General features: G+C 55.0%; 1 protein-coding gene and 1 non-coding gene across 2 annotated transcripts; both read right to left on the bottom strand.

Annotated features, from left to right (window-relative positions):
• Window positions 1-1,511: 1,511 nt before the first annotated feature.
• On the bottom strand, window positions 1,512-19,992 carry SLC6A7 (solute carrier family 6 member 7). The gene is made up of 14 exons (XM_059919560.1): window positions 19,960-19,992; window positions 15,053-15,236; window positions 13,229-13,360; window positions 12,859-13,093; window positions 11,050-11,188; window positions 9,592-9,726; window positions 8,575-8,678; window positions 8,328-8,452; window positions 7,552-7,664; window positions 7,089-7,220; window positions 6,497-6,596; window positions 6,205-6,305; window positions 5,464-5,631; window positions 1,512-1,721 (listed from the first exon to the last, which is right to left on the bottom strand). The coding sequence occupies exons 1-14, from the start codon at window positions 19,990-19,992 to the stop codon at window positions 1,512-1,514; spliced, it is 1,911 nt and encodes a 636-aa protein (XP_059775543.1).
• On the bottom strand, window positions 3,569-3,730 carry LOC132364193 (U1 spliceosomal RNA). The gene has a single exon (XR_009502743.1). It is a non-coding gene; the product is annotated as a U1 spliceosomal RNA (small nuclear RNA).
• Window positions 19,993-24,958: the final 4,966 nt, after the last annotated feature.

Raw genomic sequence — 24,958 nt, 5'->3', positions numbered from 1 at the left:
CCCCACTGGAGGATGCCATGTGCAGGGGACCTGATCAGGCGTTTTCCCACCCCACCGTCATCTCTCAGGGAAGGAGGGACCCCAGGGCAGCCCCTCCCAAGCCTGGGGATTGAAGATGCCAAGGTCTCTGGCTACAGGCCTGGGGTGTCACCTGCCCTCTGCTCTCTGCCTCCACTCTCGTGTCCATGCCCAGGGACCCGCGTGCTGAAGCAGAGTGGGCAGCGCTGGGACCAGACAGCCATATGTGTGGACCACCTCCGAGTCTCTTAGTGGCCTGGTCGTCCACAGCCAAGGCCAATTCCCCAGCAGTGCCTGGAGCTGGAGGAAACAGTGAGGGCCGCCAGGACAAGGGAGGAGGGAAGAGAGGGGCCCTGGGTCCTGACTATGACCCCTCGTTCCCACCTCCACAGTGCAGGTCAGGCACCTCCCTCCCTTCCCCGGTTCTAATCATGCCCAGGGCTCCCCACACTAGAGGGCATGGGGTCCAGAGAGGGAAGTTGTGGGGTCCTCCTTCTTTCCCTCCCTCCACCCTCCTAATACCCAAGCTCAGGCAGTAGCCCCTCTGGTCTGTCCTCTGCAGGCTTCCCGCCTCTACCCTGTCCCCTCTATTCCACCTTGCACACTGAGCCAGAAGGATATTCTATCTAAAGCACATGATCATGCAAATCCCCTGCCCGCCCACGTCCCTGGCTCCCCCTCCCCATCAAATCTTCATTCCCACTTGAATCCTTTTGTAACCTGGTAACACCTGCTTCTCCCACCACTCTCCCGCTCTCCTCGCTCACTCACCCTTGGTCTCTCCCCAGGCCGCCTCCTGGTCCCAGGGGAGGAGAAGGGGGCTATATTCTGACCTCCACACCTTGGCTGGATCAACGCCTTGGCCAGAGGCCCTCCCCACCCTGCCGTCCTCTTCCTCTCTCTCTCTCCAAACTTGCCCATCCTCCAGGGCCCTCAGGTCCCACCTCCTTCGGGAAACCTGGCCTGCACACGTGAACCCACAGGGATCTTTCTCCCACTTGACTTGATAACCCTTGATGCCCGGGGCCTCATGGGCCTCGAGACAACCTGAGTGTCCCTGCCCAGCTCAAGATTCTGATTCGTTTAAGTGTATGGGGCAGGCTCCCCAAGAGAAGAGAAGGGACTGGGCCCTGAACAGAGATGAGAGGGTGGTGCCAGCTGCCACATGAGAAAGGGAGCTGGCTGGTCAGCAGGCCTGGGGTCCAGTCCCTTCTGTCGTGTGACCTTGGGCCTCAGTCTGTCCATCTGTGAAGTAAGGGCTGAGCTGGCTCATTCTCAGCTTTGAGTGTGTGTGTGTGTGTGTGTGTGTGTGTGTGTGTGTGTGTTGGGAGTAGACAGAGGTTTTAGGAGAGGCAGAGGCCACAAAGAGGGTCTTGCTCTGGGGACCGGCATCACCATGGCAACCTCCCGCAGCCTCAGGCCTCTCAGAACCCCAGAGGGTGCGTGGCAACCCTTGGGGACCGGCAGGGCCTCCTGTCTGCCTGCTTCCCATCTCACATCATGGATTCCTCCTCCTCTGCAATCTCTCGGTCCACCTCGATGGCCGTGTTCTCGAAGCTGGTGATGCCCCCGTACTTGCGCATGTGCACCATCAGTGGCTTGGGGGACTGGCTCCCGGCCAGCGTGGCCACGTACATGCCTGTCCGGTTCTCCTCCAGCGACGGGCCCCAATCTAGGGCTGGCCGGCTGGCCTGCTGGAGCCGCTGCAGCAGAGCAACCACAGGGCTGAGAACCAGGGCTCAGGGACTGCTTCCAGGGTCACCGGCAAAACACTTACCGCGTCACCTGGATTAGTCTGTGCAACAACCCGGGGAAAGGGCGGGGGCACTGTCACTTCCCCAAGGGAGTGAGTCACATGCCTGGGGAGAATTCTGCACTGCCACTCACAAGTTGGGTGGCCTTTGGGCACGGAATTTAAGCTCTGCTTCCAGCATCTGTAACTTGGGAATCATGATGCCTTCAAAGGGTGGTTAGGAAGGCACTGGGGCGAAGCACTCAGCAGGGTGCTGGGAACAGAGTAAGGCCCAGTAAATGGTGGCTGTTGTTATGGTTACATGGCAGGCAGTCCAGGAGTCCACTCTGGGTCCCTCCCCTAAATGCTGAGTCCTGAAGAGCTGGGAGCTTTGGGGAGAGAGCCATGCACTGGGAAGATGGAGACAGAGTGGCCATGGTCGGTCTGACTCAGATGTCTGACCTTTCCCTCTCCAAGCTCCAGTTTCCATGGAAGGAGGGAGCTAAGGTGATGACTAAGCCTGGACATTCTAAGGTTCTGTCTTCCTCAGACCAAATTCCCAAAGCCCTCTGCCTGCCCTGCCAGGGAGAAGAGCCCCAAACTCTTCAATGAAGGGGGACAACCAACATTAAGTGGAGCCTACTGGGTGTACATTCCAAGGGAGATAATGTGTGCCATGCCCTTAGCGTGGGGCCTAGCACAGCTCTATACTCAAAGCACGGTGATGCCCATTAAAATGTATAGACAGCAATGTTATCCCACCACTCAGGAACCTGCCAAAGGCTTGTCATCTCACTTGGAACGAAATCCAAAGTGCTCACGTGGCCGCCATGTCCTGACCCCTGTCTACCTTCGTGATCTTGGCTCCCGCCACTCTCTCTCCACCCCCTCTGATCCAGTCTCGCTGACCTCAAACTTGCCGGCCCCTCCTGCCTCAGCGCCTTTGCACTGACTGTCCTTCTGCCTGGAATGCTCTCCCCTTAGACATCTAAACCAATCACCTTGGCGATTTCGTCAGGTCTCTGTCACCTCCTCAGAGAGGTCTCCCCTGGTCACCCTGGCCAGAACACCGTCCTCCATCACTCTCTATTCCTGTACTCTGGTTTTGTTAGGTTTTGTTTTGTTTTTAAGTATTGCACTTACCACTGCCTTCATGTGTTTGTTTGTTTATTGTCCGTCTCCCGCATTAAAATACAAGCTCCCTGAGTTTAAGGACTTAGATTTGTTTACAGCTGCACACTAGTGCCTAGACCAAGGTTTCTCAACCTGAGAGCACCACTGACATTGTGGCCTAGGAGGTGTTCTGCCCATTGAACCCTGTGTAGCAGGATCCCTGACCTCTAGATGCCAGTAGCATTCCCCCTCCAACCCCACCCTCTCAGGACAATCAAAAATGTCTCCAGACATTGCCAAGGGTACCCTGAGGGCAAAATCACCCCTGATTTTGAGGTGAGAACCCTCCAGCTTAGAACTGAGCACTCACCGGGTCCCAGCTCTGTGCTGAGTATGGACTTATTTAATCCTTACACTATCCCTATGAGAGGGGTATTATTATTACCTCCACCGCCCCACACACAGATGCTGTCTGAAAGTACGGTTCAGAGACATTAGTTAAGTTGGCCAAGGTCACACCGGTGGGAAGCGGTGGTGTGGCATTTGAATCCAGGCAGTCTTGACCCCATCCTGAACTTTAAAAATACCCTGCTTTTCTGCCTGTCACAGTACTGACTTCGTTGATGAGCTTTTTTTCTTCTCACAGCAACCGTATGGGCAGTTATCACTGTACTCATTTTTTTTCTTTTCTTTTTTTTTTTTTTTTAGGGGAAAGCACAAATGCAGTCCCCCACTACTACAAATTCTGCAGTCGAGTTTCCCACGTTTGGGGAAATCGCAGGGATCAGCACATCAGAGTGCAATGGATGAGCCGCGCACTGCAGAACCACCTTTGTGATCACGGTATCTCCCCTGACAGGTAAGGATCACCGTCCTCATTTTAAGGACTGAGAAAGCAAGGTTCAGAGAGGTGCGTTCACTTGCTTAGGGTCACAAAGCTGGCAAGTGGCAGACCCAGGATTCCGATCCTAGTGTGTCAGTGCTGGGAAGCTTGGTCTCTGAAGGTGGCACCCCTGAGTGGGGCAATGACTTCTCTGTGGGGCTCACCGATCCCCCAACAACCTGTCTCCTCCGCCTGGCTTGTGGGCAGCGGTGGCAGCAGGACAGGAGGGAGGCAAAGCAAGGCTTGGGAACCATGAGCTTCCTGGGAGCTGGAGCCCTCCTCCTTCCCTTCGCAGACACCCTGGCTCTCAACAAGGAGACAAGTTTCCTTTAGCAGCACAGGTGGGGCTCCTGAGGTTCAGAAGAGGAAAGGGGTTTGCCTCAAGTCGTACAGCAGTTGGAGGCAGAGCAGTGGCTGGACTCCAGGACTCTCCTGTGATCTGCGCAGTGTGACCACAGCGCACTTCTGCCAGGCAAGGGCTCTGAGCCTCCCTCCAGATGGAAGGTGGGGCAAGGGACAGCCAAGGAACAGTGGAGGTGTATGAGGTAGGGGGGTGGGCAGTAGTGAGCTGGTTAGCAGGCTGGGGAGGGGTGGAGGGGCACAGGAGCCCTGATTTGTAGCCAATCTCACTGTTGTAATTATCTCCACCCTTGTCAATTTCAAGCTCTCAATGGTTTAACAGCTGGGTCTCCTATTCCTGAATATTTAACAATTAGCTCTCATGAAGCAGTACTAGTGGCTCCAGCACACCTCTGATGGTGTGTGTGTGTGTCCCAAGGCGGTCTCTGGGCCCTAGCAGGCTCACTCAGCTCCGCTCACTATGACAGCCTCTTGCCACCAGAGGACTCCACACCCACGGCCTCAGAAGTGGAGGGCTCAGACACAGATGTAGAGAACAAACGTATGGACACCAAGGGGGGAAAGTGGGGGTGGGGGTGGTGGGATGAACTGGGAGATTGGGATTGACGTATATACACTAATATGTATAAAATAGATAAATAATAAAAACCTGCTCTATAAAAAAATTAATTAAATTTAAAAATTTTTTAAAAAAAGAAATGGAGGGCTCAGTGTGCAGAGGGCACTTGAGGCTCAGAGAGGGGCGGGCTCTCCAGCAGTTGCACAGCATCCCAGCATGTCCACTGGGGTCCCCATTCCCCTCTTCCGAGCCTGCAGAATCCCATACCAAACAGCTTGCACTCTGTATGCTTTCTGGGTCTCTCCACAGAACCCTGGCCGTGGGCAGGGCTCCTCGTCACCGGAGGAGGGTGACAGCCCATGCCTGGGGTCCTTCAGTGTTGCCTCTGACCCTGAGTTCCACAGGGAAGCTAGCAACCCGAGTTCAAGTCCTGACCCCTGCCCAGCTCACCATGGGACCTTGGATAAGTCCCTTGTCCTTCCAGGTTCCCCCAAGACACGTGGGCACTGGCCAGTATCCATGGTCTTTGGATTGTGCCCCTCCCTTGCCAGGGGCCCCGGGTGGTGGGAGGGGCCACAGGACAGGACTCTGGCCCCAGAGCCTGCCACAGACCAAGCAGATCTGAGCTGATTCATAGCCCAGGCTACTGGTTAGAAAAAAATGCTCTTCCCAGTTAAAAGAATCCTGCAGGCCCTGGAAAAGGTGTTGGAGCAGACGTGTCTTCTGTTCTAGAGGTTGGGCCCAGGGCAGGGCCACAGGTCGGGGGGCTGGGAGCAGGCAGGGGTGGGGCAGACTCACCTCCCAGAGCGAGCCCTCCTCTCGAAGCACAGCCACCAGCATGCCGGCTGGGATCATGAGGCAGGACAGCAGGCCCATCAGGATGCCCAGCAGCTCCGCCCAGGCTGGGAAGCGGTAGCTGCCATATTCTGAGGGCTGGTACTTGACGATGCTATACACCAGCAGGGCCTGCAGGTGGGGGGCTCCCAGCATCAAAGTGGGCCTCGGGCATGGCCCAGGGCTCGGGATAGCCCAGGTCTGAGCTACCTTAAAGCCTGAGATAGCTCAGCCCAGGGCCATCCCAAGGCCAAGAGCCCAGCCCAGAACCACCCAGTTTCTGAGATATCCCAGTCCTAAGTCCTAACCTGAGATGGTCCATCTTTGGAGCCTTTGCAAGTCCTCAGACAGCCCTGCCCCAAGCTGACCCAACGCCAAGACCTGAGACAGCCCAGCTCTGAGGCGCCCTAGTTCCTGAGACGGCCTACCCCTGAGCTGCTCTGACCCCAGCCTTAAGGCTCTGAGGCCTGAGAAAGCCCCACTCATTTTGCCAGCCAAACGCAGGACCAGGCTCAGCACAGCTACAAAAGCTGGGGGCATCAAGGGGGAGGCGAGTAGACCAGGATCCCGGTGCCCGCTCCACCCCTCAGCCCCGACAGAGGTCCACCGTGGGCCAGGGCAGTCCTACCAGACTGAACGCCCAGAGGGGCCCTGCTCTCAGCCCTGAGTCCCCAGCCAGCAGCCCTCCCTCCCACCCCCGGTTACCAGGAGCGTGGCCGGGGACAGGAACAGCCAGCAGGCCCTGAAGTAGAGGCCCGGCTTGAAGCCCAGCATCATGTGGATATCCCGGCAGAACCTCTGGATGCCTGCACAGGGGAGGGAGGAGAATGGTCCCACCCGCAGCCCCACAGGCGCCAGCAGCCCCTCCTCCACTCCAGCTGCCCCCACCGGAAACCCTGGCCCTCGGGACCAGGAACCCAGTGCAGGGGGGCTCCAGGGTAGACTCCCACTCTCCCACGGTGGGGAGCCTGACTCCGCCTCCCACGGCCCCTCTCACCATACACCCGGGTGACAGCGAGGCACGTGGTGATCACCACCACCATTAGCCCGAAGCTGGCGCTGTAGTCGTCCAGAAGGACCAGCCAGTACATGCCCCCCTGGAACACAAGTCGCAGCTCTGGGGTCCCCTCATCCCAGCCTCTCTCCCTGATGCCACCCCTTCCCCAGGCAGGAAGTGAGCAGGAAGCAGCCAGACCGGCGGGGAGGGCAAGATGATGACAGCGTGACTGCTGTCTGCCTGCCGAGCCCTTTATACGCATCATCTGATTTGAGTCTCACAACAAGCCTAGACGTAGACCCCATTTTATCAGTGGGAAAACAGCCTCAGGGAGGTGAAACCACTTGTCCTGAGGTCACTTAGCAAATGCAGGAGCGAGGCTTGAACCCAGGTCTTTCAGACTCCAACGTCAGGACTCTGGGTCATAGGCCAAGCTGCCCCTTGGGAGAGAGGGCCTGGGGTGGATTAGGTTCCTCCCAAGGAGGAAGAAGCAGGTAGCTCAGGGAGTGCTTGGCCTGGCCGCAGACGGTGCCGCAGGTGTGTGCCCCAGCCTTGCCCACCAGCTGCCCGCCCACCCCGCAGCGCCACTCACATCCGTGGTGAGGACCAGCCCCATCAGGTACATGGCCACACAGATGAGCCCTGAGAACACAGCCTTCTTGGGCCGCAGGTAATACGGGAACTCATCTGTAACAGCTGTCACAATGGTCTCCAGGAAGGCAAACTGCGGGGGAGAAGGGGGGGTGGTCAGAGTTCTGTCCCACCACAAACATACAAACACACACAGATACACATCCCACAGACACAGATACACACACGCCACACATACACACACAGGTACACACATAGATATACACAGACACATCACACAGGTACACATCACACACATGCCATACACACAGACACATCACACGAAGACATACACAGATACACAGTCATACATCTCACACACGCACAGACACACATATAGATACACACATCACACACAGATACACACACATAGAGACACAGACACACACCACAAGGTGCACCCCCACTGGCGTGGAGCAGCTCACCTGGCTGTCCAAGCCAAGAGTCAGCAGCATGAAGAAGAAGAGGAAGGACCAGAAGGGCGACAGAGGCAGCATGGTCATGGCCTGTGGATAGACGACAAAGGCCAGGCCAGGGCCTGGGCCAAGGGCACACGGGGTCAGCAGTCTGGGGAACGCGGGGGTCCCACATCCGTACTCAAACGCACATGGTCGCTTACACCCACTTGGGCACACTTGGTTCAGCCAGACCCAGAGATGTACACTCACTGCACACTTCCAACACTTTCTTAATTTTTAGGATACAGGCCAGCACACTGTCGGTGCTCCATAAACACAGGTTGATAAAATAAATGAAATAATGAGTACACGAGGTAACACAAGACCAAATAGAAAACCTCATTTGAATACACTTATGTACACAATCATTTGCACAGACAGTTCCACGAACACACATACTCAGACACTCCCATTGGCACAAGACACTGATTCACATCATTCAAACCCTCAATGAACTTGCACAGCCATCTGCACACAGGTTGTGACTCATCTGGACAAGCAAGGCAAGTTCCTAAGATGCGACAAAACAAGACAATCTCCTACAGAAAGTCACTTATCTCCAGACACAGGTTGACACACACTCATTTGTACACTCATCCCTTTGCTCTAGGACACCCAGAGAGCAGCTAAGACACATTCATTCGTGTGCATGCACACGCACACGACATACCCATCCACAGCCTTGCTGTGCCACACGTATGTTAACTTGCCCAGCCCAGCTGTCCCCGACACACCCTCCTCACCTGCTTTGGCTACTTGGTCCACAGGCACACCCAGCTCCTGAGACATGTAGCCCAGCACGGAGAAGATGGCAAAGCCAGCCAGGATGCTGGTGATGGCGTTGCCCAGGGTGACGATGAAGGTGTCTCTGCCGGGAGAAGTCCAGGCACAGGCCAGGGTGAGCGGGCCAAGCCCTCACCCACGAGCCCCTCCCCAGCCAGCCACTCTCCTCCCCACTCCAGCCCCTGGGGTCTGGGAGGCAGCCCTGACCTATAGATGTTCTGGTGAAACGTGTTGTAGGACGCAAAGGTGAGGAGCCCCCCGAAGCCCACACCCAGGGAGTAGAAGATCTGAAGAGCAGCTTCGATCCACACCTGTGGCAGGAAAGGATGCAGATGGAGGGCAGAGGGAAGGGGCTGGCACCCCATGGTGTCCAGAGGAGGAAGAGGTGGGGCAAGAGCCGGTCGACAGGTCCAGGGATGCTGTGGTGACGAGCCTGGCTCACGAGTGACAGCGGCAGGAAGCAAGCCCTGCTCCGACACTTACACTGCAGGACCTGCGCAGATCCCTTCCCCTCTCTGGGCCTCAGTTTCCCCATCCAGGATCTAGGAGATACTCTCTAAGCTTGGTCCGGTTTTGAAGGAAGTAGTGCCTCGTGTAAATTTTCAGTAGATGCATACTGACAATAAGCCCCTGTAACCCCTTTACTTCCTCCCTAGAGTTGGAGGGACCTGAATTTGAATCCCAGCTCTACCATTTTTTATCTGTGTAACCTGGCCAGGCCACATCACCTCTCCAGGCCTCAGGACCCTCGTCTGTACTGAGGGGATAGGCACAGTACCTCCCTCATAGGGTGGTGGTAAGGATTACGTAACTACATACATGCAAAGTGCTAGAGCAGGGTCAGGCACAGTCATCCATCAACAAATAAGAAACGTTAGGTGTCAGTACCATTGTTGTTTCTATTATTATTACTAATGCCCTCCTTGGGGTTTGGAGTCAGACAGATCAGGGCGGAAATCCCAACTCTGCCAACTCCCTAGTCATGTGACCTTAAGCTTATCACCAACTCTTTTGCGCCTCAGCTTCTTCATCTGTAAAATGAGAGAATAATGTCTACTGCATAGGATTGTGACTAATAATCAAGGAAAGTGCCAAGCACAGCGCCTGGTACAGGGGGCTCACCATGTGGAAGATCCTTCCCCCCACCCCCTCTTTTCCCAGGGAGCCCTCTTTCCACTCCCCAGCCCGACTCCTCCCTCCGCACGCAGGCTTTGAGGGCCTCACCTTGGAAGACAACAGGTGGTGGAACTGCGGGGTGAGATAGAACTGGATGCCCTTCCAGGCCCCTGGGAGGGTGACTCCACGGACCAGCAGCATGAGCAGGATGAGGTAGGGGAACGTGGCCGTGAAGTACACCACCTGAGAGACAGTAAGGGGGGTGACCTTCCCTCTCCTCTGCTCCTCTCACAAATCCCCATCTTACCAACTCACCTGCCCAACCCAAGCTGGGACCAGCCACCGTGCTCTGTCTCCTTCCCTCACTCCCTCCACACATCACTGCTGTGTCCAAGGCTGTTCCCACCCTTCCACTCTCTCCAGCTCCACTGCACCCTGGTCCAGGCCCCCTGCAAACCCAGCCTGCATGGTCATCAGACATTGGACATGCCCAAACTCCCCTCTGCACCGTCTCTGCCTGTTCCCAGACCTCCAGCCTTGTCCTCAGCAAACACCATCAAGTCTCAAGCCCCTCGCCGCCTTGGCTTGCACCACGATGACCTCTCCTGGCTTTCTAATGGTCTCTACGCTGTCTTTCTAGTCTTTCTTTTAGTGGTTCTCTTCCTCGTGGACAACGTCTCTCAGCACTTTGCAGAGGGACAAGTTCTAATTTATAAATGATTGAGTAAACCACTCAGAAGGTTTCCAAGTCCTTCTGAAACAGCTTTATGGCCCTTCCTGCCCTTCATAACCTAAAATGGGCATCTGCGGCTTTTTCTTCCCAGCATCTAGCTGGCCTTCTTCAGATAACAGTCGCCTGACTTTCCCACCTGGCGCTGACTCCATTCCCAGCCCCAGCCAAGCCGAGCACTCCACCCTCCTGCCCACGGTGACTGGTTCAGGGATGGGCATAAGACCTATGTATCCAGTGAGACTCAATTCTAGGATTTTTGAAACTTGGGGCAAGGGAGAACACTAAGCAGGTAAGATGTAAGCCTAGAGCTGCTAGGGGCAACCTCGTGAAAAATGTAGCCTGAGAAGGAAGCCAATCTGGAGGAAAGTACTGCTGAGACACCAAGAGAACGACATTCCTGATAACTCCAACTGAACCTCTAGATCCAGCCATGCCTGAAGCAGACCCTCTAGACTTTCCAATTGAGTGTGACAACTGGGTTCTAGTGCTTGCATTTCAAAGAGCCGTCACTCATACCCACCCTCCAAGCATTCAGTGAACACTTGCTGAGGTTCTTCAAAGTGCCAAGCACTAGGTTAGGAAAGAAGCTTGAATAACAGATAGGTCCCGCTCTTGGCGTGTCTCTAGTCTAGTGAGCCAGCCTAGCCACCGTCCAGGCTCACCTCCACATCTTTCTTCAGGCAGTGCCTCCCTCCCCCAGTCTCAATGCACTCTCCCACCCCCTCTTCCCAGTTGAAGTCCATTCATCCTCTCAGGCTCAGTCCACACCCTGCCTCCTCAGGAAGACCTCACCCTTCCCAGCCTCTCAAGCCTCCGGGGCCTCCCAGCTTCACCTTGCCTGAGGACTTCACACCCTTGAGGATACAGAGGAACACGATGACCCAGGCAAGCAGCAGGCAAAGGCAGAGGTTCCAGCGGATCTGCCCAGGACTTCCGATGCCCCGGCTGCCTTGGATGTGGAGAACGTAGCGGCTGTGGGAGACAAGGTCTGAATGTCCTCTGGTGACCCTGCCATGCTCCACAGACATGGAGTAAAGCTGTGGCCAGCCTGCGAGACTATCCTGGCTTTTTTCTATTTGATTCCTCTCCATCCTTCTCTGACCAGCTCAGCACCCACGAGGTGGGCCTCTACAGACCCCATCACACAGGCTGCCTTCCTCTTCAATTTCCATCTGGGTCTGGCTAATGGGAGGCAACAGCAGGAGACTGGATGATGGGTTGGGGTATTTGCACATACATGTGTACACATGTACATGCATGCACACCATCAGAGGGTCTGGCTGTGACTGCCTTCTTCTATAGCACAGCTTTTGTTGGGCAGCCCTTCCTCCAAGGCTTCACATTTCCCCTGGTTCCAGTGACACTGCCTCCTTGCCTCAGGGGTGGCATGGCTGTCCCTCTTGCTGGTGTCTCACCTTTCCATGTGGATCCCCTCTGTAAAGTCCCTCCACTCACTCAACTCCCTTCAGCCCTGTGAGAGTGCCAATCTGCTTCCTGCCTGCTCCCCAACTGATGCAGTGGGCCATGGCGTTGCCATGGAGACCCCTGGCAGCTGCCAGTGACCATGTCATGTTCTTTGGCTTTTAGCTGCAGACCCAAGCCCTTCCCCACTGGTCAGACATACTCCTCAGCAGGTGCAGACACTTTGGATGGACTTTAAATGGATAAACGGATGGACCATGTAATATGTGCGGGTTGGAGATTAAAACATTTCAAGACATGGGGCTCATTTGGGGGAAAATTCCTAAGAGCAGCCTTTTGCAGGTAAAGGGTTGGGGGTATCTGATCTGTGTCCTCTGGTCAACCAATGGTCCCTACCTAGGAACAAGGCTACTCTGGAATGTTCCAGAACAAGATCAGGGATCAGGAGGCCTTGGTTCCAGTACTGCCTCTGCCAGTAAGTACTGAGCAAGCCTCTGGGCCTTGTTTTCTCAGCTATAAAGTGGGACTTCGGGACAGGCCAATGGGCAGCGATGCCCTTTTGATACCCACCATTCACAGGAGCTTGCAATGTGCCTGGCACTGTGTTAAGGGTTTTACCTGCATTACCTGCATAATTCTCATAGCAACCCCTTACTCTCTATAATAGTCTTCTCTCTCCTGTTAGACTAACATGAGATGGTCCTGTATGATCATGGCCTCTGCTAAGTGCCTTACCCACTAGTACAGTCGGTACTCAATAAATACAGATTGAAAGAACGAATGAGTGACTGACTGACTGATACCATCCTGTGAAGCAGGGACTGACTCTTATTACCCCCTTGAGCAGAGGAGGAAACTGAGGCTCCAAAAGTTGACGATTACTGTTATCATCAGCATTATTACTATCAGCTAGCATTTACTGAGCACTCACTATCCACCACGCTGGGCAGCACAATTTATATGCTTTCTTTCCTTTAATCCTCACAGTAACCTTCAAATACTATTAGCACACCGACTTCAAAGATAAAGCATCAGAAGCAAAAGAAATTGTTCAGGGTCACACAGCTGGCCAGGTGAAGAGCTGGGATTAGAACCCAGAGTCCGCCTAACACTAGCACCTGAGCTTGGCCTTTGAGGTGCATGCTGAGCCCCTCGGGGACACAGGCACACTCCTGCCCTCTGTCCCTCCCTGACCGCTGCTGGGCCGGCGGGGGCCTGACCTCCAGTACTCCTCGCTGGGGCTGACGGTGCTGGTGAGGTTGAGGGGCAGGGCCCCGTTGCCGTCCTTGGAGCCTCTGTGCTCGAGGCAGAGGTCCGTGTTCCACCAGTTGCCACAGTGCTCCCAGGGCAGGTTGCTGGTGAGGGAGGCGAAGAGGTAGAAGAGGACGTAGGCGATGATCATGTTGTAGTAGATGGCCACCAGGCCCACGATGAGCAGCATGGCCGCGCCGGCACCTGGGCGGGGGAGCGGGCGGCCTTCAGGCCAAGGAAGCCATCCCCTTCCTGGGTTTCACCTCCCTCTCTGCCTACAGGTTGTGGCGGGAACCTCCCCGCCTCCCTCAGGCTCAGAGCACCCCACTGAAGCCTCACCTTTGAAGAGGGGGCTGATTTTCCAGACAGCCAGGGGTCCCAGGCTGGAGAACTGGCCCAGAGAGAGCTCGAGGAAGAAGAGGGGGATGCCGCAGATGGCCAGCATGAGGAAGTAGGGCACAAGGAAGGCGCCTGCGAGGAGGAGGAGGAGGAGGAGGAGGGAGGGTGGGGAGGGTCTGGGGGTGGGCTCCCCCTAAAGCCCAGCTCTAGCCCCGCCCCGCCCCTCCCCTGACTGGCAGGCACCAGCACTTCTCACGTGGATTAGGGCTGGGCACTGCAGGACTGTCTTCTCTTATGCCAGGAGATCACTGAGGGCCAAGGGGCCGGGGGTGGGGGCGGGATTTACTCACCTCTGTAGCCCCAGCGCCCAGGCCAGGACTGGGCTCAGAGCAGACATTGAGTGAATGAATGAACAAATGAGTGAATGAATAAGTGCATTCCCTGCCGGAGAAAGTACAAACCCCTCAGTACAGAAATCAGTGCCCTACAGAACGTGGCTCCAGCCTGCTGCCCTCGCCTCTCCCCAGCGCCACCTCAGATGCCTGTGGCTGCCTCCTATGGTCCCGTGTGCCCAGCATCCCTTCCCCTTTTCTTCTCATATCAGCAGCCAGCTCCTTTACAGGACTGCCCACCACCATATGGCTCTGGAAGTGCTGCCAGTCACACCAGCCAACCCCTGCCCACCCCTTCCTGGGCACACATCCCGAGGCAGGCCAATTAGATACCTTCCCTGCAATTCTATATAGATTCATTCAGAGAGAGCAGTGCTGGGAAGGAAGTCATTCCAGAGTTGTCTGTGGCCACCCCCGACCCACCTGTAAGGAGGAAGCCTGGTCCAGGGAAAAAAAGGAGGTCAGCACACAGGGAAGAAGCATCAGAACCAGGGAGAGGGAAGACAGAGACAACTATGGACATCCCTGAGTTCCTGGAGCTTTGGAGGTCAGCACTCGTCCCACACTTCCCAGTCATCCCAATTCATCTCGTCCTTGCTTCACCTAGTTTTACTTGGATTTCTGTCGCTCTGCCAATATGTGCTTCTTTAAGGAGTTTGGTAGAGTTGGGAGGAGACACAGTGCTGGTGGGAGCACATTGGCTCTGGAGACGATAGCCCTGGGGTGGAATGTTGGATCCCCATCGTGTGACCTTGGGCAAGGAACTTGGCCTCTCCAAGCACTGCTGCCTCATCAAGACGGTGCCCACCCAGGTGGTTGTCATCAGGGTTAAATGAGACAGGCCTGGAGAGCACCGAGCCTGGGGCCTGGCCGATGGTGAGTGCTAACCCCAGCTATTGTTAATGAGACTTAGAACAGCCACTTGATGGAGAGGCAGGGACAGAGAATCTGTTTAAGATGGAAGAGATGTTGTGTTTGCAGCGTGAATGGAAGGAACAAGAGAGGAGGCTAGATTGAAGATTCAAGAGCAGGAATGACTGATGGAGGGAGCGAGGCTCCGGAGGAGGTGAGGTGGGAGAGGAGGGTGGGGAGAAGAGTGAGAGCCCAGTGATCACTGACAGGCAGACACGGCCCTTTATCACGAAGTAGAGGCAGCCCCCTCTGCCCATCACTCAGGGCCCAGGACGCGCCAGGGCTTGTCGAGAGACCCGAGTGAGTATCCATGCTGGGGACGAGACAGGAAGGAGGAGACTGGGAGAGGAAAAGGGACACGGCAGGGTGAGCTCCCCCTTCCAGCCCCAGGTTACCGCTTCCAACTAATTCAGCCCAAGGTCACATAGGAGACAGTGGCCAAGGCCACTTAACACCTCACTCCACCCTGAGCCTTGGCCCATTGGACTAAATGCCCCTCACGCAGGCATCAGGCCCATACCTCCTCCGTTGGTGTAGGCTCGATAGGGGAAACGCCAGACGTTCCCCAGGCCTACACAGTAGCCGATGCAGGACAGCAGGAAGTCCAGCTTGCCTGTCCAGTTCCCCCGGTCTGCGGCAAAGTCCACGTCCAGGTCTACATCGCCCTGGTCACTGGGGGTCATCAGCAGGTCTGGGATGATGGGCTGCCAGTAAGAGAGACCAAAGGGGTGAGGGAGAAGGTGAGGCCAGGTTGAACTGGGACCCCCAAAATAAGAATATGGAATCAAACAGGGCTAAGTGCAAAGAACTCTGTTGGTTCAGATAATCAACCACTCTCACCTCAGCTGACAGGTTAATAGGCAGGAGCTCCTTGGGGTTTCAGGGGACTACAAACTTTTGAGACTAGCAGGGTGGCTCAGGCACTAAGAAAGCCACCTTGATCTTAGTTTGGCTAACACAGAGGTCCAATCAAGGGATGGTCCTATTTTGATGACGACAACGAACACGATCTTAATAACAGTTACCATGTGTGAGCACTTACCACGCACTCACTGCACTAAACATTTTGCTCACATTACCTGATTTCATTCCCAGAACAACTCTATGAGCTAAGTACTCATCGAAGGGAAACTGAGGCTCAAAGAGGTATTATGACACACCCACAGTTTTTACAAGGCTGGCTAGTGGGAGAACTAGGTCTCAGGCCCAGAGCTTCCTGATGCTGAAGCCCGGGTCTTCAACCACCCAATGCTGGAGTTCTTCTACTCCATTCTGGGCACCATATTTTAAGAAAGACACTGGCAGTTTGGAGCATGTGCAGCTGACTAGATTGGAGTGTATTCAGGAAAGGCAGTTACAGGAGGACAAGAGGAAGAAGTGGGGCCCCTTAGCATAGAAAGGACGGGGCATGGAGGGAATGTGGGCTCCCCTGGGCTTAGATTTATGCTGTGTGGCTCAAGAAGGCCTACTGAGGACTGTGAATTTTAGCTCACAAGCAGGAAGAAGCTACTGAAGCCCCAGTCTGCCTCAGAAAGTTGTAATCTTCCTGTCTCTGGAGGAAAGATGCATGCTCAGAGGGGAATGGGAACCAGCTGTCCCTAAGGTCCCCTCCTGTGATTTAAGGAGGGCAGGGAAGTCCACTGGGCATTCTCCCTTCAGGCTGGGGCTGGGCGATGGAGGCCTTCCTCCAGGTGCTTGGAACCCTGGCCCGAGAGATGAGTTAGTGTGTCCATGAGCTGTCCAGGCTTAGGGCTGGGAAGGAAGCCCAAAGTTACCAGGATGACTATCTAAAATTCAGACAGCAGTTCCCAGAAGTGACTCCAGGAATGGGGCAGGAGAAAGGGGCAGCTACACCTTTTCTGCTTGCCTCTGAAAGCCATGCCCCATGGCAGAGGAGGATGGAGCTGCAAAGAAGGCCCATTATCAAATCATGTTCATGGTTTTCAGAGAGAAGAAAGGACCCTCCTGCTTCCTGCTGAGGAACAACTGTGGGGAAACAATGATTCTACTGGACTGGGCATCAGGAGACCACGATTCTCGTCCCAGGTCTGTACCAATTCACTGTGCAACTTTAGGAAAGACTCTTTTGAGTCTTGGTTTCCCCATATGGACAGTGAAGGGATTGGATAGATCACTAATTCCAAAAACACGTCACTTGAAATGTTTGTAGATGTTTGGTGGAACAAAGGATTCTTGAATCAAAAAAGTTTGGGGAAAGCTGGGTTATCACAAGGTAAAACAGGTTTCTTTGCTGCAGGACTTGTCAGATCCTTTAATGGACCAATATGCGCTGTGACTCTCCAAGTAGGGACTAGAACAGACAGTATTCTCCAATTCTACTTAAGAAAAGGGTCTCAAGGAGCTAGGATGTCGGGATATACTTGGCAGAAATGCAAGTCTAGATAATCTTTAGCTAATAGTCTTCTGGCTCTGATGATCTGTGAGGCAAGATTCATCAAGGAGATTTCACCACAGTGGTCGAGGACCAGATCAGATCCCAGCACAGGGACTCAGCAAATAGCTACCACCCGATTTGTTTTATCCCCTAAAATTGCCCTTCCTGGCACCAGCGCAAGTAGGTGTCTGCACACAAATCAGGTGACAGAGGAAACCTTGCTGGGGATTTGTCATATGAGCATTGCTGGGATGAGGATGTGAAAGGAGAGTCCGAGTGTCACAGGACTGGAGGTGACAATGACACGGCTGCAATGACATGGTTAGGGCAACGGGCTCAGGTGGCAGAAATGTGGTAACAGCATTGGGCTCTCAGTGATAGTGACAACCATGGTGGTGATCCTGCCTGAGGCTGGCTATTGGGCAGAGGGGCAGTGGTGATGGGGGCAGCCTGGCATGATTATGGGTGACGCTGATAATGATGAAGAGCATGAAGAAGCTGCTTTTCAAGCAACTGGGCTCCAAGGGTTGAAACAAATACGTTGCTGGTGGTTCTTTAGCTGTGATCTCAAACATGCTGGGGTGAGGATAGCAGCAGCTCCTAGACCTGTATGAAACCCACCCCTTCCCTCTGATGCCCCTTTCCCCAAGTCTTCCTCTCCAGCTGGGTGAGCATCAGCCCTCTGGAACCACTCCCTCCCAGGTGAACTCCAAGAGGGATGGGGTAGCAGCCAGTTGACAGTGGCCCCTAGTATTGGGTGGCGAGGCAGACCTGTCACCCTGTGACCGCCCCCCCCACCAGTCCCATTCAGGCCAGCTGGCAGGAGGCCCTGATAATGAGGTTCCTCTGATCCCCCCTGAGAAGTTGCTGCCCTTTCTATGTTCACAGAGCAGTCCTGGCTCTCTGTTTCCATGGTGACAAGAGTTCCAAGAGCAGGATGCTGCCAGCTCTTCCGTCCCCTCCTCCCCCAATCAGAGGGAAGCCTGCTCCTGCTCCAGGAACAGGGGATGGGGTCCTCCAAAGCTGAGCCAATCCAAAGCCCACATGGAGCCTCCAACCCCACCATGCGGTAAATCCCATGAGGCTGGCACAGAGAGGACAGAACTAACTGAGAGACAGAGAAAAGCGACAAAATCTATGGGGCAGGGTTGGAAGCTTGATGAGTTGCTTCACACTTCTGCCTGGGTGTGAGGCTCCCACCCCTGATCCCCCCACTCTCCACCCAGAGTCACACAGGAACACACATCTGAGTTTGCCAGACCACACCCCCTCTTTTAGGGGCCAACAGAGGTAGGTCACCAGCAGTGTCAGGGCTGGGAGAGGTACGACTTCCCAAGCCAAGGCTTTCATACCTCCTTCAGGATGAGAGAGACAGCAGGAATCTGGAGTCTGACTTCATCATTGTGCAGATTAGGAAAGTGAGTTTCAGAGGAGAAGGGGTGAGCCCAAGGTCAAACAGCAAGTTAAGGGCCGAGCAAAGCCAGGACTCAGACCTCTGACGCTCAGTCCTGTGCTCATCTCTGAATAACGTTGCTGTAGCTGGCACTTCCTCACTCCCCGACCCCCTTCTCCTGGAGACCAAGGGAGGGGACACTGAGGCCAGGGGTCCCACCCCTACCCTGCTGGCCCTAGGTGGCTCAGCCCACCTTCAGGAAAGCAGTAACCTGCACCCCTCAGTTTCCTTGTCTATAAATTGGGGATAATAAGACCTAGGGCCCAGAATTGTTGGAGGATTACTTGAGCTAAGGCTTCATACAACATGGCTATTTACATAATGAGTGGCCCTGTGCCAGTGAGGGGCGGGGGCTCTTGTGAGAAGAGAGAGGAAGGAGGAGAGAGTAGGATGGAAAAGAACAGGGGCTGGACTCAAGAAGACCCAAAAGACCCACAAATGACCCCAACAAGTCACTTATGTCAGGAAACAAAAAGGACCCACTTATCACAGTGGTTCCATGCTCAGCTGCCCAAGGGCAGAGAGCTTGAACGAGTGTATGGTGGCGGTGGGTCTTGCGGGAGAGGGGACCGTCCACCACACCAGCAGCTGTGAGTTCACAGTATCCCCCGCCCCCAGGATGGTGGGGGCTGCTTTGGTGCTACACACTGGGGATGGATCAGCGATGGTCCAGGTTAGAGAACAGACTTGCCCCAAGTCACAGGGTAAGCGGCATCTGTAGAAACAGTACCCAGGCGTTCTGACTCCTTGGCTAAGACTGGTACTTTTAAGCCAAAAGCTAGAAAACTTCCCCTGAGACTCTCCCTCCCCACATACATGTGACTTGGCTGGCAGGTCCAATCCCACAGGACAAGGTGGGGAGGGGCTGAGGTCTGGGCCCAGGGCTCCAGGAACACATAGACTTGGCCTTCTCTCTCATGCCAGCTTCCACCCCACCTCCATAGCCCTTGGGTCTCCCATTTCCTCCCTCCTCGCCTTTGCCTCCCTCGTGCCCTGCTGAGGGGCAGCCTGGGGTCTTAGCAGGGAAGCCAAAGCTGCCAGGAGAATGAAGGGGGTGGGGAGGGAGCAGGTGGTGGGCACTGCAGGGCAGGAGCACTGGCCGGAAACCAGGGCCCTGCTGCCGGCTCACAGAGGCTGCTTCAGCGCAGAGTGCACGGGTGAGGACCTGCTCCAAGCCCCCACCCGCGACCAGTCCTGCTCAAGGCTGTCTCAGCTATTCTAACATCTCCCACCCCCCCACATCAGCCCCTGGGGGAACTGGACCCGGGTACTGGGGAGGGGCGGGTGCCTGGCGCCAGCACCCCTACCTCGTGCCTCCTGTGGCTTGAGACACCTGTTCGCAGGACCTGGCCCAGTGAACCCCAGGCCCCATCACACTGCATCCGGACCCCCGGAAGGGGAAGGCCACCCTCCACCCCATGCAGGCTGTGACCCCGCCCCTCCCTGCAATCCAGCTCTGCCGGCCTCCTCCGGAGCCCTGAGCTGGTTGCAGGTGCCCTCTCCCACCCTCCCAGGGGGCTCGAGAGGGGGCGGGCCTCCGCACCCCTCCCTCAGGTGCGCCCCTGCCCTCGTGCCCTACCTTGCTGAGGTGAGCTCCCTGGAGCTTCTTCATCTTGGAAGGTGGGTCTCTGGGGCTTCCCGGCTGGGCTTTCCCTGAGCGCAGAGAGCGAGCGAGGGAGCAAGAGATCTCGCCGCCAGCTGGCTGCAGCGCCTTGGCCTCGGCGACTCCCGAGCACCGGCTGGGGAGCCGCGGGAGGAGGCGCTGCCGTCCGTCGGCTGCCGGGCGCTGCGAACGCCCTGCCTCTCCCTGCGCAGCGCCCTAGGCTGGGGAGGGGAGCACCGCTGCGCCCGCGTAGACAGACAGACGGGCTGACTGACTGACAGCAGGGGGATGCGCGCCCCCGCACGCAGAGCTGCCGATTGGAGGGGCCCGAGCGCGTGGGGAGGGGGGTCCGCAACGGAAACCCTCGGAGGTCTCCAGGCCTCTGCCACCGTCCCCTGCGTGACCTTGGGCAAGTAACCTGCCCTCTCTGGGCCTCCCTTTCCCTAGATGGGCAGTGAGGGAGGCAGGCCATGCACATGGACAGTAACAGCCCTGCCTTGGGTTCCAGCATCTCTGTACCTCCTCTTTGCTCTGTGACCCTGCCCACGTTACTTAAACTCCCTGTGCTGCCATTCTCTGTCTAGAAAATCGGGACAAGAATCTTACCTCCCTTACAAGGATGTGAGGAATCCAGGAAGACTGTGCATAGAAAACATTTAGCACAGAGCCTGGCACATCATAGGAGCTCAGTTAACATTTATGGACCCACTGTGTGTTGTCCACTCTTGCCAACAAATGAACAGCCGATAGTCAGATATTTATTCAATCATCCACTCTACCAATATTTATTGAGCACCTAAAGTGTGCCAGATCCTGGGCTAGGTCTTATTTTTCTCAACACAGTGACCTGGAGGAGATGTTATTATCCCTGTTTTACAGAAGAGGAAACCAAAGCACAGAGAGGTTAAGTCACTCACTCAAGGTCACAGAGCTAGTGAGTGACACTAGTGACAGAGTCAGGCCTCATGGACCTTCCGGGCTAGTAGTGGTGCTGAACAGGCCTGTTTCCTTGGGATGAAAGTGAAACAGGGAGTTTGGGGTGAGGAGAAGGGACAGGGCAAGTGCCACTGTATGGTTGTGATGGTTTGTGACTTAGATCATGAGCACCTGGGTTCCTGTCCCCAGCAGTATGACCTTGGGAATGTTAATGGTTTCCTATCTGTAAAGTGGGCCATCAGCCAATTTGGGCCTGGCTAACCTCTCAAAGTGTTGTAAGGGTACAGTGAGCCCGCAGCGAGGATGGGAAATGATTAGCTAGAGTGATCATATGCGTTGGTTTGTGGAACTGAACCAGTATTTGCTAGTGGGCCCAGCATATACATTACAAATCATGCTCCTTTCACTCTCAAAAGTGTCCCAGTTCAGACACTCATAGCATTGCCCTACCAGCAGCCAACATGGGGAGGCCTTTGGGCAGAATGAGATCAAGTGTCTGCTGCCCCTCCCAACCCTGGAGCAGGAGGCAGGAAGGGTTTAAATCAGAGCACAAGCTTGGATAAAGGGCCTGGCTGGGTCCCAGGCCCACCTCTCCTCCCCAGGTCCCACCTAGCTGCTCCTTCCTTTAAACCTGGCCTCACAGGGCAGGCAGGGACTCTCCAGACCCAGGAGGAAGGAGCCCCTTGGCCATGAATGTAAAGGGAAGGGGCATTCACTGAGCCCTACTGTGTGCATTAGATGAGCTCATAGCCAATATCTAAGTTTTAGCTCTTTCCAACAGCCTAGAAAGACAAGTTTGTGTGTCCCCCTTTTGTACCTAAGGAAACTGTCTTGAAGGAGTGAAGTTGTATGCCCAAGGTCACAAATCACTGAATCTCTGAGCTTTGGAGATAAGGCGAGGAGGGCCTTGGGGCCGTGCCTGGGGAGAGGCAAAAGCTAAGAGGCCCAGACAGGACCCACCTCTCCTCTCCCCCAGGGTGTGTCACCACACCTCTTACAGGACAGGCAGCTTTGCTGAACCACTCCCTCTCGTTGGCTTGTGGGTTTCATTAGACGCTAAGGAAGGAAGAGAGAACCATGGGAAACAGGGAGTAGAGGCGAGGCATTGGCTCAGGAGCCCTGGAAGACTAGCCTCGTTGTGGCCTCTTCCCAGCAGCACCTGCTCCCCCAGATCCAGCCCTGGAGGGAGCCAGCCCTAGGCGAAGGGAAGGGAACAGGGCTGGGACTTTAGCTTTTCTCAGACACATCATGGGGTGACCACTGAACATCAGCAGCAGTCACTGGGGCTCTGAATACAAATGGGTCTAGGCCCATGCCTTTCAGAGGGGAAACTGAGGCCCAGAGGAGGCAGGACTTGGAAAATCACCCTGTGAAGTAGAGGCAGGGTGAGGCCTGGAATCTAGGTGTCTGACCCCACCTAGGCTCTGCCCTCCGTATCACACCTTCTGCCATCCCCTCCCCCATCACCACAGCACTTGTTGGAAAACTCTATACTTCATACAGTAAACAACCCCCCAACATTTTTTACAAGACATTGTCCACATGAGTCAGTCTACCCTCTGAAACCCCAGTTTTATGATCATACAACTGGCCATGAGTTCAGCATTTGACAATTGCTCTCCATACCACCCCCTCTCCCCCATCCCAGAGGAAGTTTGGGTACCACTTGGCCAAATAACTAGTTAGCAATTTAAACCTAGTAAATAATCTATTTCCCTTTCCCTCTCCCCTCCCTCTCTATTTCTCCTGGTCTCACATCAAACAAGAAGAATGGGCATGTGTGCTGATTTAAAGAAAATGTGAGATGAAAATGTACTTCCTTTTATTATATAGGGAGATATTTTTAAATGCATATAAATAAACATTTTTAATTTGCTTAAACGTTCAGACTTTATCGCTGAAGAGCATGTGTTTTGTTACACCAGAGTGGCGACTGAAAGACGAGGATCCAGACTGCTAATCCATCTGGTGAGAAAGTGGTTCTGGAGCAGCCGTGCCGGGACAGGGTTGCCCTCCAAAGCCGTCCTGTCCTACACCTGCTCTGCTCCCAGCTTCTGTGTCCCACTGGCTGGGCATCTCATCCACTCTGGGCCAGGCTGGTTTCCTTTGCTAGATACCTCCTCTGTGAGGGCACTCCACTCCCAACCCTGACACCTTCCCTAGTCTTGAGCTGTGGCCCTCTCCACTCAGCCCACACCAGTCTCTTGGCAGTCAGTGGTGGGAGTCTCATCCACAAAACTCAGATTCTCAATATGGTGTCAGGGGTCTATAGAAACATAGTGCTGACGCTCACGTTTCTGATTTGCTAGAGGCCATGATCAGGCCCTGGGCCTTCCACAGCCAGGCCAGGCCAGATATCATTTTTGCCTGGACGCCCCCCCCCCCTCCCACCTTCCATCCCCCATCTCTAGCATCAGCTCAGGGCCTGCCACCCAGCAGGGGAGAAGCATAAAATCACTATATGCAAAGCAGAAGCAGCATCGGCCATTCCCGATAGGAAAGCTGGAGCACCTCTTAGCACTGGGGTGGCTGCCGGGTCTGACAGGACATAATGGGTCCTTTTCCCTGAGACATGACAACACCCCTGCCTCTGGTGGAACTCTCTGGGTGGCAGGGAATGCATTACTTCACACCGCAGCTCAAGACACTGCTTGGAAGTTGTCTTAGATAAAAGTTTCCTTTTCCACGGAGCTCAAACACCAGTTGACAGGAGATGGCCAGTCCAACCTGTGGGCCCCACCCAAGGCCCTGACCGCCCACGTAGACAGCAACTGCAGCTCACCCAGCCTGCTCGGCCTGGCGACTGACCTCCAACCAGGCAGACGTCTTCCTGTGGCTGGGGGCAGGCTTGTCCTGCCTCAGATCTTCCCAGCCACCATCTGTCCTCAGCACTGGGGATGGGGGTAGTTAGAACATCAGTCAGGCCCGCCAGCATCACACTAGGATGCAGCAGCCCAGGGAACAGGTGGCTAAAACACAGCACTTACTGTGTGCCAGGCCCTGTGCTAAACATAACTCTGAGATAGCTTAGATAGCTTAGAGTATTTTATTTCCATTTGACAAATGGGGAGGCTGAGGCTCAGAGAAGCTAAGTAACTTGCCTGAAGTCTCACAGCTTGGAAGTAGTCAAGCTGGAGTCCAGGCCACGTGACAACAAAATCTGCTACTCAACACTGAGTCGCAGCTGAAGCGTGGCCCTCCAGCCCACAGCATTCCCACACTCCAGAGTGGTGTTCAGTGGGGTGCTGGTGGTGCTGGTAGGGGGCTCCTGGGTAGTGAAGCATGGGGAATGCTGGATTAAAGAAAATTCAAGTGTTTTCTTGCTGTGGGACTTGTCAGAGCCTTTGACGTGTTAAGGCACCACTGTGACTCTCCCAGAAGGGTTGAGTCTGCAGGACTTCTCAAACTGACTTGACCAGAGTCATTTCTTCTTGGTAAACAAGCTCCCCAGTCTTACAGATGGGGAAATGAGGCTCAGAGGGGGGAAGCAATTACCCCAGGGTCACACAGCAAATGCTTTTGACGATCAGAAACCTATATTCACTCACCGCTAGCCACCCTGCCACCAACCCTGTTCCTCTGCTCCTGGAACCCTGGTCCTCTCCCCTGGTACCACCTGGTTCCCATGCCTTAGATGTCCACCATCCTCAGTGAAGCCATGATGTCTCCCAGGCCAACAGCAGGAGGAGGAGAGAGAAGTGCCTCTGCTCTTCAGGGGCTCATGTGAGGACTGGATCCACCTCGTGCATTGTTGTCATGTGCCCCAGGAGCAAAGGGCAGGCAGGCAGGCTGCATACACTTTTTATGGCTAGGCTACCTCCCAGAACAGTAAACAGAGGGGCAGGCAGCTGGCACCAGAGCCCTCTAGGGAGTGAAGGCCCCAGGGAGCAGACTCCTGCCCACCTCTGGAAGGGAGTTCAAAATAGCAGCTTTTCTCAGGAGTTTTTAAAAAGTATAATTCAAGTTCATATTCCTCTTAATCTTTTTTTTCTACCTCCTTCTTGGCCTGACAGCACCTACTAGTCCTTTAGGCCTCAGT

The sequence above is a fragment of the Balaenoptera ricei genome, chromosome 3 (assembly GCF_028023285.1).
Source record: "Balaenoptera ricei isolate mBalRic1 chromosome 3, mBalRic1.hap2, whole genome shotgun sequence".
Lineage (NCBI taxonomy): Eukaryota > Metazoa > Chordata > Mammalia > Artiodactyla > Balaenopteridae > Balaenoptera > Balaenoptera ricei.
This window is presented reverse-complemented; position numbering and strand designations above follow the sequence as displayed.